We start from the raw sequence: 20,260 nt of genomic DNA on the forward strand, positions 1-20,260 counted from the left end.
GCCTGCAGTTTGAACAGTAAGCCAATAGTTGGCTGTGTGTGTCTTGGCCTGTCCTCTCAGGCTGTTTCAGGGGTCTGCAGGGTCATGGCTAGAAGGGATCCAGCTTTTGTCAAATTAAAATCAAAAGTAATTTTTTTCCCCCATTTTAGTTAGACAAAGCTGGATCCCTTCTAGCCATGACCGATCTGCAGGGCCAAGGAATGGGTATGAGTATCGGATTTCCCCTCGTCACCGGTACCCAGCTGTCTCACTCACTCAAACTGATGCCTGCCTTTACAGTCCCTCACTCACTCACCCCACTGCTCTTAACCACTAACCATTGGATCAGTTTTTGGAAATTACCTGCATAAAGCTGAAAAGGGAAACATCGATCAAGAGTTGGAATGGTTCGGAGGCCTCCGGTGTGACAGGTTGCTCATCACACATGAAAGGAAACTGGTGAAGAAAGCCTTTTCCATACATCCACATGCCAGATTTCATTTCTTCATTGACTGGACTAGCAACCAGTAGGACCAAGTATGTCTAAACTGTAACTATATTGCATGCCCCTTTTTGTGTATATGTGTGATCTGTTCAGCTTTGTCTTTTTATAAATAGATATCATATATTTTATAATTTAGATATATAGCAAATTCTTTAAGTTTCATTAAGAGGGGACTGAAATGTCAAATCCTCACTAAGACTGATTCTGGTTTTATATCATTGTAATTTTTCTGAATCTCTCAACTCATGACCAGTCTGGCAAGGCACCCAAATTTAGCCATGATGAGATTGAGTTACCCTGCCCCAAAATAGTAGAGTGGACGAGTTTGTGTGTGTGTGCAGGCTTGTGTGGGTAAATCATCTCCCCCTCCCTCATTACTACATGCGAGAGGAGAGGACATCATTGGGTCACGTGTCTCATTAAAATGGTCCCATTCAAATTGAGAGCCAGTGTTTCTGTTCCCCTGAACTGTATTCTCTCTTAGGTGGGTAGCACTGCAGGACGAGAGTGAGAGCTCACACACTACACCATGGCCCAATATGACCAGTGAGTCTGCTCTCCTGTCATTGAACTCAATACATAGGATATTCCTTTTTAATAGTTTTACCTGGTTCTAAGCAAAACAACGAGGGAAAGCTTTAAGTATTAGATTATTCATTGCAGTAGTCATGTAAAACCTGGTAAAAATGTAAAGCTCAGCCACCATAACAATGCTACTGCAATATCCGCCCTTAAATATATGTCAGATATCCTTGTTTGTTGATGTTGCTTAATGGTCTCTGTTTGTTTCTCTGAGTTAGACTGGAAGATAAACATTCTGTGGATATCCACGATAACCCCACAGCCCCTGACAATATTGTGAAAGAAGAAGACAATACTGTGAGTAGCATGCCAATCTGCCACTGTTGGTAACACCATCCCTGAAACAGTTTAAAATAGCAGCCAACTAGGATGGTCAAAATACAATAACCTCATTAGTTTAATATGTGAGGCTCTCTGCTCCCCTATTTATATTCTGCAGTAAGGTGACACTGTGGGCTAAATCCACAGAGCTTTTTTCATTTACCACTTACTCTCCAGAAGTAAAATAACGGTTTCAATGGACATTTTTGTACAGTGCATTCGGGAAAGTATTCAGGAAGTATTAAAACACTGAAAGCATCTTTGTCAGCGATTACAGCCTCAAGTTTTCTTAGGTATGACGCTACGAGCTTGGCACATCTGTATTTGGGCTGTCATGAGCCTTTTACTGAGGAGTGGCCACTCTACCATAAAGGCATGATTGGTGGAGTGCTGCAGAGATGGTTGTCCTTCTGTAAGGTTCTCCCACCTCCACAGAGGAACTCTGGGGCTCTGTCAGAGTGATCGGGTTCTTGATCACCTCCCTGACCAAGGCCCTTCTCCCCTGATTGCTCAGTTCGGCCATGCGGCCGACTCTAGGAAGAGTCTTAGTGGTTCCAAACTTCTTCCATTTAAGAATGATGGGGGCCACTGTGTTATTGACAGTGGTGTAAAGTACTTAAGTAAAAATACTTTAAAGTACTACTTAAGTAGATTTTTGGTGTATCTGTACTTTAACTTTTACTTTACTACATTCCTAAAGAAATAATCTACTTTTTACTCTGTACATTTTCCCTGACACACAAAAGTACTCGTTACATTTTGAATGCTTAGCAAGACAGGAAAATGGTCCAATTCACACACTTATCAAGAGAACATCCCTCGTCATCCCTACTGCCTCTGATCTGACAGACTCACTAAACACAGCTGCTTTGTTTGTAGATAATGTCTGAGTGTTGGAGTGTGCCCCTGGCTATCCATACATTTTTAAAACAAGAAAATGGTGCCGTCTGGTTTGCATAATATAAGGAATGTGAAAGGATATATACATTTACTTTTGATACTTAAGTATATTTTTCAATTACATTTACTTTTTATACTTAAGTACATTTAAAATCAAATTCTTTTAGACTTTTACTCAAGTAGTATTTTCCTGGGTGACTTTCACTTTTACTTGAGTAATATTCTATTAAGGTTTCTTTACTTTTCCTTAAGTATGACAATTGAGTACTTTTTCCACCACTGGTTATTGGGGACCTTTAATGCTGCAGACAATTTTTTGGTACCCTTCCCCAGATCTGTGCCTATACACAATCCTGTCTCGGCGCTCTACGGACAATTTCTTCGACCTCCTGGCTTGGTTTTTGCTCTGACATGCACTGTCAACTGTGGGACCTTATATAGACAGAGGTGCACCCTTCCAAATCATGTCCAATCAATTGAATTTATCACAGGTGGACTGAAGTTTTAGAAACATCTCAAGGATGATCAATGGGAACAGGATCCACCTGAGCTCAATTTTGAGTCTCATATCAAAGGGTCTGAATACTTATGTAAATAAGGTAGTTCTGTTTATCTTTAGTATATTTGCTAACATTTCTAAAAAGCTGTTTTCTCGTTGACATTATTGGTTATTGTGTGTAGATTGATGAGGAAAAACGAATTGAATCCATTTTAGAATAAGGCTGTAACATAACAAAATGTGGAAAAAGGAAAGGGGTCTGAATACTTTCCGAATGCACTGTATGATATAAATAACGATCATGATAGGAAATCACTGTTTTGATGAGACTGATTCTTTGGATTTCAATAAAAATGTTCCACCTCTAGCTGAATCAAATCAAATGAAATTACATTATATTGGTCACATGCAGATGTTATTGCGGGTGTAGCTAAATGCTTGTGTTCCTAGCTCCAGCAGTGCTGTAATATTGAACAATTTCCGACAATACACATATTTAAAAGTTTTAAAAAATGCAAATAAGATATATATTATATATATACCAATCCAATATATACCAATCCAATCAGCAGTCACTAGGGAGGGGAAAGGAAGGAACGCTTTAAAAGTATTGAGACATGCACCCTCTCTGCAGGTATACTTTATTTATGAGGAGGAGGTGGAAGTAGAGGAGAAGGAGCCCGAGCCTGAGCCCGTTGTCATATTGGTGAATGACAAACCACACAAGTTCAAGGACCACTACTGCAAGACGCCCAAGTTCTGTGACGTCTGTGCTCGTATGATAGTCCGTAAGTTTTAACATTGACCACAGTGTCTCTTGTATTTATTAATAGTATCTGTGAAGCTGAAGATTAATAATACTGACTAGCTTCTTATAGTTGACTTTTCAACCTTTCAGTCAACAACAAGTTTGCTCTACGGTGCAAAAACTGCAAGACCAACATCCACCACTCGTGCCAGTCCTATGTTGAGTATCAAAAGTGCTTTGGCAAAATTGTAAGACATTTTCAATTCATAATTTAGATAGTCATTATAATGTCAGAACATAATCAAGTTGCCATTGCATGCAGCTGCCAGAAACAAAAATTATTCTACATATTCATTTTGCTTTCTCTCCTATAGCCCCCAGGTTTCAGACGGGCCTACAGCTCCCCTCTATACAGTAGTGACCAGACAGATGCAGGTATGACACTAACCATCTCAACAAGTGTTCAACTTATTTTTTACTATATGTGCTCCCTATGCTGCTTCCCTCCTGTCTAGCCCACTCCAACCGTAATGACCCTGTGTTTGACACCCTGCGGGTTGGGGTCGTCATGGCAAACAAGGAGCGCAAGAAGGGGTCTGAGGACAAGAAGAATGTGAGTGTGGAACTCTGTGTACATGGCACATATTAGCCAAAAAAGAAATGAATGACGATAAGTTGTGTAATTTACTGACAACCATTTGCATAGGGATCATAAATGGTATGTTAACCATCTTTTTTTCCCTCCAAGATGATGATGATGATGATGGAGGAAGAGGAATCCCAACAACCCAAAGAAGACGAGCAGGCAGAAGGTATTGAAAAAGGATGAGCATGTCCATATTGAAGCATGTGACAATTCAAGGTGATGCCATCTATGGTTCCACTGCATCAACTATACAAAAATACACTTTATTTGTATTTTATTTAAACAAATTGTGCCATATGAAATGATATTGAAGCTCATCAAAGTGAATGGTAAATAAACCGAAGCATAAGGGCTGGTTGGTTGTCAAGCAGTTGCTAAACAACATACAGGACCAGTAAAAAGTTTAGACACACCTACTCATTCCAGGGTTTTTATTTATTTTTTACTATTTTCTACATTGTAGAATAATAGTGAAGACATCACAACTATGAAATAACACATAAGGAATCATGTAGTAACCAAAAAAGTGTTAAACAAATCAAAATTTATTTTAAATTTTAGATTCTTCAAAGTAGCCACCCTCTGCCTTGATGATTGCTTTGCACACTCTTGGCATTCTCTCAACCAGCTTCATGAGGTAGTCACCTGGAGTGCATTTCAATTAAAAGGTGTGCCTTGTTAATTTGTGGGATTTCTTTCCTTCTCAATGCGTTTTGGCCAATCAGTTGTGTTGTAAAAAGGTAGGGGTGGTGTACAGAAGATAGCCCTATTTGTTAAAAGACCAAGCCTATATTATGGCAAGAACAGATCAAATAAGCAAAAAGAAATGACAACCAGAATGACATCCAGTACAGAACAAAAAATGAATATCTTACACTGAATGTCAAGGAGCAACATAAAATAAATGTAATACTGATTATAAAGTTGTGGAGTTGACCATTGTTGTATTGAAACTCTACAAAGACCCTGTGTGATGTCCTTGTAGGAAAGCCAGAAGGGGATAAGAAAGGAGACAAGGCTGACAAAGCAGATGACAAGGTAAGGGACTGTAACTGCCTGACATCATGTATACACTAACCATGTAAATATCAATAATAACACCCTGTCTGCTACATCAATACAATTAGTAGTTAAATAAACATTGGTGTATGTTTGCTACAGAAAAAGAAGGAGATGGGAAACATGGGAAATCAGTCACATTACTACCTGGCTCTGTATCGCTTCAAGGCTATTGAGAAAGACGACCTTGACTTCCAGTGGGTTTACCAATACATTTCCTTAAATTGTATGAATGATGTTTTATGTTCAACATTTCAGTCTTGTGGTAATGTGAAACATTTGATAAAAATATACAAACCTTTGTGTCTTTCAGTCCTGGTGATCGAATCACTATAATTGATGATGCCAATGAGGAATGGTGGAGGGTAAGTGTTCCTGAAACAATTGTCATGCAAGCCGACAATGATCAAAACTAGCAATGAGTCTGCTAGTAGTCTCTATGGGGTGCCACAGGGTTCAATTCTCAGGCTGACTCTTTTCTCTGTATATATCAATGATGTCGCTCTTGCTGCTGGTGATTCTCTAATCCACCTCTACGCAGACGACACCATTCTGTATACATCTGGCCCTTCTTTGGACACTGTGCTAACAAACCTCCAAACGAGCTTCAATGCCATACAACACTCCTTCCGTGGCCTCCAACTGCTTTTAAATGCTAGTAAAACTAAGTGCATGCTCTTCAACTGCTGCCCGCACCCGTCCGCCTGATTAGCATCACTACTCTGGACAGTTCTGACTTAGAATATGTGTACAACTACAAATATCTAGGTGTCTGGTTAGACTGTAAACTCTCCTTCCAGACTCACATTAATCATCTCCAATCCAAAATTAAATCTAGAATCAGCTTCCTATTTAGCAACAAAGCCTCCTTCACTCATGCTGCCAAACATACCCTCGTAAAACTGACTATCCTACCAATCCTTGACTTCAGCGATGTCATTTACAAAACAGCCTCCAACACTCTACTCAGCAAACTGAATGTAGTCTATCACAGTGCCATCCGTTTTGTCACCAAAGCCCCATATACTACCCACCACTGCGACCTGTATGCTCTCGTTGGCTGGCCTTCACTACATATTCGTCGCCAAACCCACTGGCTCCAGGTCATCTATAAGTCTTTGCTAGATAAAGCCCCGCCTTATCTCAGCTCACTGGTCACCATAGCAACACCCATCCGAGCATGCGCTCCAGCAGGTATATTTCACTGGTCACCCCCAAAGCCAACACTTCATTTGGCCGCCTTTCCTTCCAGTTCTCTGCTGCCAATGACTGGAACGAATTGCAAAAATCACTGAAGCTGGAGTCTTCTATCTCTAACTTTAAGCATCAGCTGTCAAAGCAGCTTACCGATCACTGTACCAGTACACAGCCAATCTGTAAATAGCACACACAACTACCTCACCCCCTTATTGTTATTTATCCTCTTGCTCTTTTGCACCCCAGTATCTCTACTTGCACATCATCATCTGCACATCTATCACTCCAGTGTTAATGCTAAATTGTAATTATTTTGCCTCTATGGCCTATTTATTGCCTTACCTCCCTACTCTTCTACATTTCCACACACTGTATATAGATATTTCTATTGTGTTATTGACTGTACGTTTGTTTATGTGTAACTCTGTGTTTTTGCTTTTGTCGCACTGCTTTGCTTTATCTTGGCCAAGTCGCAGTTGTAAATGAGAACTTGCTCTCAACTGGCCTACCTAGTTAAATAAAGGTGAAATAAAAATATTAAAAATAATAATACTGCCCCATGAGGTCTGCTTTCTATTTTATTGTCACCATCGGTAAATAAGGGCAATTTTTTATTCTCAGGGGAAGATTGGGGAGAAGACAGGTTACCTCCCAACCAATTACATCATTCGAATAAAAACGGGAGAGAGGGTGTTCAAGGTGACGCGCTCTGTCGTGGGAAACAGAGAGATGGGTCAGATAACACTGAAAAAAGACCAGGTAAGAAACAGGTGTCTGTGTATCAGACCTGAGTCAAATACTATCACATACAGCAGTTGAAAGTAGTGTAATTGAGGCCTGCTTTATTTAGCTATTGCTGGTCACGCTGAATCAAGCCCAGCTCAAGTATTTGACCCAGGTCAGCTGTCTGTGTCTATGAAAATAATATTTTTCTTCGTTTTTCTTTGCACAGGAAACTGATGTCAGCTGATTTATGATCATGAGCAGTATGGATGGATGTGTGCATGTGGACAGTGACTGTAATGACGGTTGCTATTGTGCGTGTGTGTGTGTCTGGTCCTGTGGTGGAAAAAGTATCCAATTGTCATACTTGAGTAAAAGTAAAGATACCTTAATAGAAAATGACTCAAGTGAAAGTCACCCAGTAAAATACTATTTGAGTAAAAGTATCTGGTTTTAAATATATGTAAGTATCAAAAGTAAACAACAAGTAAAATAATTTCTAATTCCTTATATTAAGCGAACAAGACGGCACCATTTTCTTGTTATTTGTATTTACGGATAGCAAGGGGCACACTCCAACACTCAGACATAATTTACAAACAAAGAATGTGTGTTTAGTGAGTGCAGCAGATCAGAGGCAGTAGGGATGACCAGGCATGTTCTCTTGATAAGTACGTGAATTGTACCATTTTCCTGTCATGCAAAGCATTCAAAAGTACTTTTGGGTGTCAGGGAAAATGTAAGGAGTAAAATGTACATTATTTTCTTTAGGAATGTAGTGAAGTAAAAGTAGTCAACAATAATCTGTACCAGTCAACTTTGGACACACCTACACATTCAATGGGTTTTATACATTTTTACTATTGTCTACATTGTAGAATAATAGTGAAGACATCAAAACTATGAAATAACACATACGGAATCATGTAGTAACCAAAAAAGTGTTAAACAAATCAAAATATATTTTAGATTTTAGATTCTTCAAAGTAGCCACCCTCTGCCTTGATGATTGCTTTGCACACTCTTGGCATTCTCTCAACCAGCTTTACGAGGAATGCTTTTCCAACAGTGTTGAAGGAGTTCCCACATATGCTGAGCACTTGTTGGCTGCTTTTCCTTCACTCATCCCAAACCATCTCATTTGGGTTGAGGTCGGGTGATTGTGGAGGCCAGGTCATCTGATGCAGCACTCCATCACTCTCCTTGGTCAAATAGCCCTTACACAGCATGGAGGTCTGTTTTGGGTCATTGTCTTGTTGAAAAACAAATGATTGTCCCATTAATTGCAAACCTGATGGGATGGTGTATCGCTGTGGTAGCCATTCTGGTTCAGTGTGCCTTGAATTCTAAATAAATCACTGACAATGTCACCATCAAAGCATCCCCACACCTCCTCTTCCATGCTTCGCAGTGGGCACCACACATGCAGAGATCATCTGTTCACCTACTCTGAGTCTCACAAAGACATGGCGGTTGGAACCACACATCTCAAATTTGGACTCATCAGACCAAAGGACAGATTTCCACTGGTCTAATGTCCATTGCTTATGTTTCTTGGCCCAAGCACATCTCTTTTTATTACTGGTGTCCTTTAGTAGTGGTTTCTTTGCAGCAATTTGACCATGAAGGACTGATTCACACAGGTTCCTTTGAACAGTTGATGTTGAGATGTGTCTGTTACTTGAACTCTGTGAAGCATTTATTTGGGTTGCAATCTGAGGTGCAGTTAACTCTAATGAACTTATCCTCTGCAGCAGAAGTAACTCTGGGTCTTCATTTCCTGTGGCGGTCCTCATGACAGCCAGTATCATCATAGCGCTTGATGGTTTTTGTGACTGCACTTGAAGAAATCCTCAAAGTTCTTGAATTTTCCAGATTGACTGACCTTCATGTCTTAAAGTGATGATGGACTGTCGTTTCTCTTTGCTTATTTGAGCTGTTGTTGCCATAATATGGGCTTGGTCTTTTACCAAATCTTATGAAACTACCCCTACCTTGTCACAACACAACTGATTGGCTCAAACGCAAGGAAAGAAATTCCACAAATTAACTTTTAACAAGGCACACCTGTTAATTGAAATGCATTCCAGGTGACTACCTCATGAAGCTGGTTGAGAGAATGCCAAGAGTGTGCAAAGCAATCATCAATTGAAAGGGTGTCTACTTTGAAGAACCTAAAATATATTATGATTTGTTTAACACTTTTTTGGTTACTACATGATTCCATATGTTTTATTTCATAGATTTGATGTCTTCACTATTATTCTTCAATGTAGAAAATAGTAAAAAATAAAGAAAAACCCTTGAATGAGTAGGTGTGTCAACTTTTGTCTGGTACTTTAAATAGTAAAGTAAACTACAGATACCCCCAAAACTTTAGTAGTACTTTAAAGTATTTTTACTTAAGTACTTTACATCATTGGTCTGGTCATCTTCAACAATTATTGTACCTCTGTGGAGCCACAACACTGTCCTCCATTCTCTTTGTGTTGCAGATCGTGGTGAAGAAGGGAGAGGAGGTGAATGGCTACTTGAAGGTCAGCACAGGCCGCAAGCTGGGCTTCTTTCCCACTGACCTGCTCCAGGAGATCTGAGCCTGACCGGATCACAACAATAACCACAGGTCTAGAGTCACACCGTCACCAGGACCATAACCACAGACCGGCCCAAGCAAAAAAATTACACCAAACCCAAGACCTAAACACATAATCACAACATTTTCTAACACAACACTTACACTAACACTTGTATTTTCCACCTGTAGGGGCCTATAGAGCTAATCTGGTGAATGTGTAAGCTGTTTGAGGGCTGTAAATTGTGATGAGTGTAACTTAATACTGCAGCCTACCCACCCTGGTGAACTGGATCAGCTGGCCATGCAATCCGAGCTGGACAGAGACGTGTGACGTAGGACCAGGAATGTGTGGTGGACACCTAAAAAGTGAATATGTTTGTGTCATTTCAATGTGATCAAAACTGGACAACCTGAAACTTCATCTTCAGAAACTTGAAGCAAAAAACATTACTAAACCCAATGGCTGAAACTACTGACTGTATCTACTAAGTAACTAGGATTTTTACATTATTTTTGTTATGCAAACTAAATTGTCTTGGAGGCTAATAATGTATTGCTTACTCTTATTGTAGTAGTTCCTTTTTATATATAGTCAGCTGAAATTCTAGTGCTTAATTTTCCCCTTGATGCAAATGTTCAAGGGGGCTTGTTAAAGTGCATGTTGTAATTTTTTTGCTTCGGCCAGTCTTTTATCATCTTTAACAAAACAGTGTGCTGTGTATTTGTTGTATTTATATAGAGCAATAGACAATGTAAGCCTGGCTGACAGAGACCCACACACTTTTGCCAGACAAATGTAGGCCTATCATTGATGCAATGTTGTAACATTATGCTACAGTCATTTGTTATTAATTTACTACTGAAATACTAACAGGGGAGTGCAGGCTTTTCCCATTTATTGTCTTTCTTGATATGCATCCTCTGTGACACCATCATAGTGGTGAAATCAATTCACAATTCGAAATAAAGTCCTCTTTTTTAATCAGTATTTTGCATTCACTGATTTTTGTGTCTATCATGATTCATGACTTTTGTGTCCAACCTAAAGAGGGAATCGGTTCAGCTTGTGTCTACAAAATAGTCAATACAGATACTACTTGTGTCATGTATTGATCCAGTGATGGGGACAATGCAGCCTTCATTATCCTGTGTGAATGCTAGCAGTGTCACATGGAATGATTGTAAATAGTGTCTTAAATTTATTCAAAATATGATATTATATATCTATATATTGAAATATTCTAACATTATATATTTAAATGCAAGCATGGCTCTTATGGTGACAATTTGAATAGGCGGCCATACAGCAGTTCCTCTGAACAGTTGATGTTGAGATGTGTCTGTTACTTGGAACTCTGTGAAGCATTTGTTTGGGCTGCAATCTGAGGTGCAACTAACTCTAATGAATTTATCCTCTGCAGCAGATGTAACTCTTGGTCTTTGTACGGTTAGAATACATATATACATACCTCCGTCTCAACAAACTGCCAATCGATTTCATTCACAAGAGTAGTGAACCCAACCATACGGCCGGACATCAAAAAATTTGATGATACTCATTATGTTCCTCTCCACGGAAATCTTTAGTAAAAGGCGAAAGATTTATGCGATTTGAAGAGAAACCAGAGCGTACTACAGAACGAACGAAACGGCTCCGACCAGCTTCAAATCATTATAACACCCGGTAACGGTTTAAATAGCAATATTACCCAAACTGTAAGGTCAGCGTATCGCAGTCTTCGCAACTTGAAATTCAATTTATCATACAATTTTAATGGCAACATTTGTCAGTATTATTATATTTATATATTTAATAGCCTAAATGTATGCACAAAGGCATGCTGGGAATTAATACACCCGCTTCCTAATTTTCGAGTATATCGAGTACAGTGCCCATACTCCACTACTTTTATTTAATCGAATTATGCCTGGAGAATGATTTTATAGCGGTCAATAAAGGTCATTAACTCAAAAAGGAAAAAAAACGACATTCAAATGCGTTACGTCTACATTTTACTGAGCCACTGCGTTCAACACACTTACATGCTTATGTAGTATAGCTAACATCTCTCCCCAATTTAGTGCGTGCATTCCTCAAACAAAGCCTACGTTTTCTAAACTCGTCTGTCGTAACCTTAACTAACTTAATTAGATCTGGAAGCCTTTATTATGCATACGTGTATATATATATATAATGCATCATTCTGTATATGGTAATTTATCAACTTCACGCAAAATAGATATGATCCAAACTGTTTTCATCGTAAAAATATTTATAGCGACACGCTTTGGTCAATACTAAGTACTACACACCACCATGACAGAACATAGTTTGGCTTCACCCATTTTGAGATGGCCCTGACGCTATCATAAGGAAATTTGAACCATCAAATTATGTAAATCACTCTAGGGAGTCCTGAAAAGAGGGCCGTGTCCCGTGACAGTGTGAAGGATAATGGATAAATAAAAAATAAAAAATGTTGCATTGTTTCATACATCAGATTGGTGCAGTGAAATGTGTTGTTTTACAGGGTCAGCCATAATTGGTACAAATTAGGGTTAAGTGCCTTTCTCAAGGGCACATCAACAGACTGTTCACCTTGTCGGTCGGGTATTCAAACCAGCTAGCTTTCGGTTACTGGCCACGCTAACCGCTACCTGCCACCCTAAAACCCCATGGGACAATGGGGCTCTCTCTCAATGGTGTAGTAGCGGGTATCCGTGGGTAAACGCCATATACACACTTATTTTTCAGTGGCCATTGTGTATATACTCACTTCTTAATACTCACCCCAGAATGCGTATCAAAGTAGTGTAGTGGTGGTATATGCTGTATCTGTTAATATGGCTGATGGAACAGATCAGAACATTTAGCTTAAAATGTTGATAAACTATTATTTCCTCACATTTTAAGCACAGCAATGTGCACATGGCGGTAGGCCTATGCACGAATGTTCCAAAATGCAATTGCGGGAAATATCTGTTAGAAATTTTGAAACAGGGAAGATCTAAAGATGCAACAACTATTATGGGTTGCTAATATAACTAGGATAAGGCCTTTGGCTGATAAATAATTAAAGTTCAAAGAAAACCAATAGAACAGGAGAACGCATATGAGGTAGACCAAGGTGCAGCGTGAGTTGGGTTCATCATACTTTATTTTAAATGTGAACCAGAAAAAAAACAATACAACGAACGAAAAGCTATGCGTGCAAACACATGCAACACAAAGACAAGATCCCACAACTGACTGTGGGAAAAAGGGCTGCCTAAGTATGATTCCCAATCAGAGACAACGAATGACAGCTGCCTCTGATTGGAAACCATACTCGGCCAATAAAGAAAAAACAACATAGATATACAACACATAGAATGCCCACCCCATGTCACACCCTGACCTAACCAAACAGAGAAAAACGACTCTCTCAGGTCAGGGCGTGACAATTTAGCACAGACATGGAACGAGACAGGAACAGCGTCAGAACCGGGTAAGACAAAGACATACAACAATTAATGTTGAAGCCGGGAATAGAGCTGGGGAACAGACAGAATTAGGGGAGGAAATAATTGACCTACAATTTTGTATACAGTGCATTTCAATAACATAAAGACAGTAGGTTACTTAAGACATAAACGATAGGATGGAGATTGGCTGGTTGGATGGGTGGGCCAAAGGTTATGTGTTCGAATCTCATCATCGACAAATTTAGCATTTTAGCTAATTAGCATCTTTGCAACTACTTACACATTTTTAGCTACTTTGCAACTACTTCGTATGTTAGCTAACCCTTCCCCTAACCCTTCCTCTAACCCTTTAACCTAACTCCTAACTGTAACTTTAACTCTTCAACTACTTACCTAGCCTGTTACCTAACCTTAACCTCTAATCCTAACCCCTAAAGCTAACTCTAACCTTAAACGCTAACCGTAACCCTTAGCCTAACTAATGTTATCCACCTAGCTACCCTAGCTAACGTTAGCCACAACTAATTGGAATTTGTGTAATGTACACAAATGTGCTATAAGAAAAGAAACTTGTGTAAAAAGAAATGCGTTGTGAAGAAATCGTGTAATACACAAGAAAAATTACTTTTTCTTGTGCCTGTCATGAATTTCCATTAAGTAATTTGTGTCTAATTCACAATAAGCTGTGATAGTGTGTTGATTTGTCAACTTCACAGAAAAGTGTAGCCTACTTTGAAAAACCTCTTAAGGATCGGACCCTTTTTTTTCAATTTTCGCCTAAAATGACATACCCAAATCTAACTGCCTGTAACTCAGGACATTTAGCAAGGATATGCATAGTTTTTGGAAAAGTGAAATTAATGTAGGAGAATATAACTAATTAGACCTGGCAAAAGACAATACAAACAAAAAAACATGTGTTTTCATCATCTTTGAAATGCAAGAGAAAGGCCATACATTAAGATAGGCTCCTATGTATATGGTGATGGTAGCAGTGTGTGTGCAAAGTTTCAGACTGATCCAGTGAAGAATTTCCTCACTACACAATATTTTTTATCAAGTCTGCCAGGAGTTTGCCCAAATATGCCGAATTGGTAAATGTATGAATTTTTAAGTACATAACTATAGAGAACACACAAAAATGTTATGGTAATAAAAAAAATAAAGTTTACACACTCCCAGGAATGTCATACATGATGGATCATTAGCTTCCCTACAGAAAATACACTAACCTTCACATATCTAGATGGCCGGGCGGGGTAGGTGTGGAGCCAGAGACAGCAGTGGGGTCAAACTGTAGAACCCAGTTCCTACATTTGAATATAACATTTTATTTTTTTAAACAAACCTACACTACATTTTATCTCTGGGACCTTCAGGATGACAAATCAGAGAAAGATTACTGAATGTAAGTACAACATTTACCTTCAGAGGTGAATGTGTCAGACCAGTTGCCGTGATAAAAGTGTTTTGTTGTTGTGCTCTATCGTCAAACAATAGCACTGTATTTTTCCTTTCTGTAATAGCTACTGTAAACTGGACTATACAGTTAGATTAACAAGAATATAAGCTTTCTGCCCATATAAGACATGTCTATGTCACGGAAAGTTGGCTGTTGTATATTTTCTAGTCACATTATCGCATATTGAGCAACAACCATCCCGGTTTAAGGACACCGATCCCGTAGAGGTTTAAAAAACAACGTTGATTCCAGATTTGTTGAAATGCCATGAGCTTCTCAAATCCAATTCATTACATCCCCCTCCCTGTCCCTGTTGGGCCTTGAAATGGGAGGTCAGGGGCCTCGAAACGAACATGCCTCTTGGTTACTTTGATGCACTACTGATCACTGTGAAGGTCATGCACACAACAACGCCACAGGTAGTGGCATTTTACACCTACTAAGACTTAGAAATCTAGTCTGGTAAAAGAAGCACATAGCAGGCCTATACGTAGAAATTGTAAAAATACATCTTGTAGAAAATGTTGAATATAAATAGGCCTACTTACTGGCCTGCTACACCAGACGCAAAGTACTCTTAGCAGGTAGACTACTCAACTGTTTTCTTACCCTGTTTTTTACATAGACTCCCGATGGTAGGTGCTAGATCCTATGTTAGACTACACTGAACAAAAATATAAATGCAACGTGAAACAATTTTAAAGATTTTACTGAGTTACATTTCATATAAAGAAATCAGTCAATTACAATAAATTCATTAGGCCCTAATCTATGGATTTTACATGACTGGGAAAACAGGTATGCCTCTGTTGGTCACAGATACCATAAAAAAAGGAATGGGCGTGGATCAGAAAACCAGTCAGTATCTGGTGTGACCACCATTTGCCTCATGTGACACATCTCCTTCGCATAGAGGTGATCATCAGGCTGTTGTTTGTGGCTTGTGGAATATTGTCCCACTCAAGTTTCAAGTTTTAATGTCACATGCAGAAGTACAGTGAAATGCCTTTATTGCAAACTCAAAATCCAACAATGCAAGAATCAGGAACATTGTAATACAAGAGAAAAAAACATCAGAAATAAGAAAAAATATGAACAACACAATAAGTAAGCATACTTTATACAGGGTCAGTTCCAACACCATATCTACAATGTGCAGGGATACTGGAGTGATGGACGTAGATGTGTATAGGGGTAAGGTGACTAGGCATCAAGATATAAGATAAACAGAATAGCAGCAGCTTGTATGTGAGTGGGTGTGCGTGCGTGTGTGTAGAGTCAGTATAAATGTATGTGCATATTATGTGTGAGTGAGCAGATGATGGAGTGAGTGTGTGAGTGTGTAGGGTCCTGTGAGTGAGAAGATGATGGAGTGAGTGTGTAGGGCCCTGTGAGTGGGCAGATGCTGGAGTGAGTGTGTGAGTGTGTAGGGCCCTGTGAGTGAGAAGATGATTGTGTGAGTGTGTAGGGCCCTGTGAGTGTGCATAGAGAGAAAAACAAAAATAAAAAGGTCAATGAGGATACAAGGTTAACTCAGATAGTCAGTGTAGCTATACTGTTAGCTATTTATCAGTCTTATTGCTTGGGGATAGAAGCTGTTCAAGAGCCTTTTGGTGCCAGACTTGATGCACTGGTACCGCTTGCTGTGCGGAAGCAGAGAGAATAGTCTATGGCTTAGGTGGTTGGAGTCTTTGACGATTTTCCGGGCCTTCCTACCACACCGCCTGATATACACTGCTCAAAAAAATAAAGGGAACACTTAAACAACACAATGTAACTCCAAGTCAATCACACTTCTGTGAAATCAAACTGTCCACTTAGGAAGCAACACTGATTGACAATAAATTTCACATGCTGTTGTGCAAATGGAATAGACAACAGGTGGAAATTATAGGCAATTAGCAAGACACCCCCAATAAAGGAGTGGTTCTGCAAGTGGGGACCACAGACCACTTCTCAGTTCCTATGCTTCCTGGCTGATGTTTTGGTCACTTTTGAATGCTGGCGGTGCTTTCACTCTAGTGGTAGCATGAGACGGAGTCTACAACCCACACAAGTGGCTCAGGTAGTGCAGCTCATCCAGGATGGCACATCAATGTGAGCTGTGGCAAGAAGGTTTGCTGTGTCTGTCAGCATAGTGTCCAGAGCATGGAGGCGCTACCAGGAGACAGGCCAGTACATCAGGAGACGGGGAGGAGGCTGTAGGAGGGCAACAACCCAGAAGCAGGACCGCTACCTCCGCCTTTGTGCAAGGAGGAGCAGGAGAAGCACTGCCAGAGCCCTGCAAAATGACCTCCAGCAGGCCACAAATGTGCATGTGTCTGCTCAAACGGTCAGAAACAGACTCCATGAGGGTGGTATGAGGGCCCGACGTCCACAGGTGGGGGTTGTGCTTACAGCCCAACACCGTGCAGGACGTTTGGCATTTGCCAGAGAACACCAAGATTGGCAAATTCGCCACTGGTGCCCTGTGCGCTTCACAGATGAAAGCAGGTTCACACTGAGCACGTGACAGACGTGACAGAGTCTGGAGACGCCGTGGAGAACGTTCTGCTGCCTGCAACATCCTCCAGCATGACCGGTTTGGCAGTGGGTCAGTCATGGTGTGGGGTGGCATTTCTTTGGGGGGCCGCACAGCCCTCCATGTGCTCGCCAGAGGTAGCCTGACTGCCATTAGGTACTGAGATGAGATCCTCAGACCCCTTGTGAGACCATATGCTGGTGCGGTTGGCCCTGGGTTCCTCCTAATGCAAGACAATGCTAGACCTCATGTGGCTTGAGTGTGTCAGCAGTTCCTGCAAGAGGAAGGCATTGATGCTATGGACTGGCCCGCCCGTTCCCCAGACCTGAATCCAATTGAGCACATCTGGGATATCATGTCTCGCTCCATCCACCAACGCCACGTTGCACCACAGACTGTCCAGGAGTTGGTGGATGCTTTAGTCCAGGTCTGGGAGGAGATCCCTCAGGAGACCATCCGCCACCTCATCAGGAGCATGCCCAGGCATTGTAGGGAGGTCATACAGGCACGTGGAGGCCACACACACTACTGAGCCTCATTTTGACTTGTTTTAAGGACATTACATCAAAGTTGGATCAGCCTGTAGTGTGGTTTTCTACTTTAATTTTGAGTGTGACTCCAAATCCAGACCTCCATGGGTTGATAAATTGGATTTCCATTGATTATTTTTGTGTGATTTTGTTGTCAGCACATTCAACTATGTAAAGAAAAAAGTATTTAATAAGATTATTTCTTTCATTCAGATCTAGGATGTGTTGTTTAACCTGTTGGGGGTAGGGGGCAGTATTGACACGGCCGGATAAAAAAACGTACCCGATTTAATCTGGTTACTACTCCTGCCCAGTAACTAGAATATGCATATAATTATTGGCTTTGGATAGAAATCACCCTAAAGTTTCTAAAACTGTTTGAATGGTGTCTGTGAGTATAACAGAACTCATATGGCAGGCAAAAACCTGAGAAGATTCCTTACAGGAAGTGCCCTCTCTGACAAGATCTTGTTCTTCTTGTCTCTGTTTATTGAAGACTGAGGATCTTTGCTGTAACGTGACACTTCCTACGGCTCCCATAGGCTCTCAGAGCCCGGGAAAAAGCTGAATGATATCGAGGCAGCCCCAGGCTGAAACACATTTGCGCGTTTGGCAAGTGGCCGATCAGAGGACAATGGGCTTAGGCGCCTGCACGAGTCGACCCCGTGCTTTATTTTCTTTCGTCTTTTTACCTAAACGCAGATTCCCGGTCGGAATATTATCGCTTTTTTACGAGAAAAATGACATAAAAATTGATTTAAACAGCGGTTGACATGCTTCGAAGTACGATAATGGAATATTTAGACATTTTTTGTCACGAAATGCGCCATGCTCGTCACCCTTATTTACCCTTTCGGATAGTGTCTTGAACGCACGAACAAAACACCGCTATTTGGATATAACAATGGATTATTTGGGACCAAACCAACATTTGTTATTGAAGTAGAAGTCCTGGGAGTGCATTCTGACGAAGAACACCAAAGGTAATAACATTTTTCTTACAGTAAATCTGACTTTGGTGAGTGCTAAACTTGCTGGGTGTCTAAATAGCTAGCCCTGTGATGCCGGGCTATCTACTGAGAATATTGCAAAATGTGCTTTCACCGAAAAGCTATTTTAAAATCGGACATATCGAGTGCATAGAGGAGTTCTGTATCTATAATTCTTAAAATAATTGTTATGCTTTTTGTGAACGTTTATCGTGAGTAATTTAGTAAATCTTTAGTAAATTCACCGGAAGTTTGTGGGGGGTATGCTAGTTCTGAACGTCACATGCTAATGTAAAAAGCTGGTTTTTGATATAAATATGAACTTGATTGAACAAAACATGCATGTATTGTATAACATAATGTCCTAGGTGTGTCATCTGATGAAGATCATCAAAGGTTAGTGCTGCATTTAGCTGTCTTCTGGGTTTTTGTGACATTATATGCTAGCTTGAAAAATGGCTGTCTGATTATTTCTGGCTGGTACTCTGCTGACATAATCTAATGTTTTGCTTTCGTTGTAAAGCCTTTTTGAAATCGGTCAGTGTGGTTAGATTAACGAGAGTCTTGTCTTTAAAATGGTGTAAAATAGTCATATGTTTGAGAAATTGAAGTAATAGCATTTCTAAGGTATTTGAATAACGCGCCACAGGATTCCACTGGCTGTTACGTAGGTGGGACGATTTCGTCCCGCCGGCCCTAGAGAGGTTAAGTGTTCCCTTTATTTTTTTGAGCAGTATATATGTCCTGGATGGCAGGGAGCTCGGCCGCAGTGATGTACTAGGCGGTCCGCACCACCCTCTGTAGTGCCACGCAATCAAGGGCGGTGCTATTGCCATCCCAGGCAGTGATGCAGCCAGGCAAAATTCTCTCAATGGTACAGCTGTAGAAGTTTTTGAGGATTTGAGGGCACATGCCAACTTTTTACATCTCTTGAGGGGGAAGAGGCACTGTTGCGCCTTCTTCACGACGGAACTAGAAGTTGTCTACCTGCTCCACTGCGAGAAATTAACATAAAATTCTCTGGCAACAGTTGTGGTGGATATTCCTACAGTCAGCATGCCAATTGCACGCTCCCTCAAAACTTGAGACATCTGTAGCACTGTGTTGTGTGTCAAAACTATACATTTTTTTGTGGCATTTTATTGTCCCCAGCATAACGTGCACCTGTGTTATGATCATGCTATTTTTATTTAAAAATAAATAAATAATGTACCCCTTTTTTCTCCCCAATTTCATGGTATCCAATTGGTAGTAGTTACAGTCTTGTCTCATCGCTGCAACTCCCGTATGGACTCGGGAGAGGTGAAGGTCGAGAACCATGCGTCCTCCGAAACACAACCCAACCAAGCCGCACTGCTTCTTGACACAATGCACATCCAACCCGGAAGCCAGTCACACCAATGTGTCGGATGAAACACCGTACACCTGGCGACCTGGTCAGCGTGCACTGCGCCCGGCCCGCCACAGGAGTCGCTAGTGCGCGATGAGACAATGACATCCCTGCCGGCCAAACCCTCCCTAACCCAGACGACACTGGGCCAATTGTGCGCCGCCCCATG

The 20,260-nt window shown here is 40.6% G+C and overlaps 1 protein-coding gene and 1 non-coding gene across 2 annotated transcripts; one reads left to right on the forward strand and one right to left on the reverse strand.

The window, feature by feature from the left end:
* Positions 1-248: 248 nt before the first annotated feature.
* Positions 249-10,722, forward strand: LOC106566701 (SH3 and cysteine-rich domain-containing protein 3). Its single transcript, XM_014134996.2, has 13 exons — positions 249-516; positions 969-1,030; positions 1,285-1,363; positions 3,421-3,574; positions 3,685-3,782; positions 3,909-3,969; positions 4,050-4,147; positions 4,283-4,346; positions 5,166-5,218; positions 5,342-5,436; positions 5,553-5,604; positions 7,058-7,195; positions 9,655-10,722. The coding sequence occupies exons 2-13, from the start codon at positions 1,014-1,016 to the stop codon at positions 9,751-9,753; spliced, it is 1,008 nt and encodes a 335-aa protein (XP_013990471.1). The 5' UTR covers positions 249-516; positions 969-1,013; the 3' UTR covers positions 9,754-10,722.
* A 528-nt stretch (positions 10,723-11,250) lies between these two features.
* Positions 11,251-11,365, reverse strand: LOC123726248 (U5 spliceosomal RNA). Its single transcript, XR_006758640.1, has one exon. It is a non-coding gene; the product is annotated as a U5 spliceosomal RNA (small nuclear RNA).
* Positions 11,366-20,260: the final 8,895 nt, after the last annotated feature.

Source organism: Salmo salar, chromosome ssa13 (assembly GCF_905237065.1).
Source record: "Salmo salar chromosome ssa13, Ssal_v3.1, whole genome shotgun sequence".
Classification (NCBI taxonomy): domain Eukaryota; kingdom Metazoa; phylum Chordata; class Actinopteri; order Salmoniformes; family Salmonidae; genus Salmo; species Salmo salar.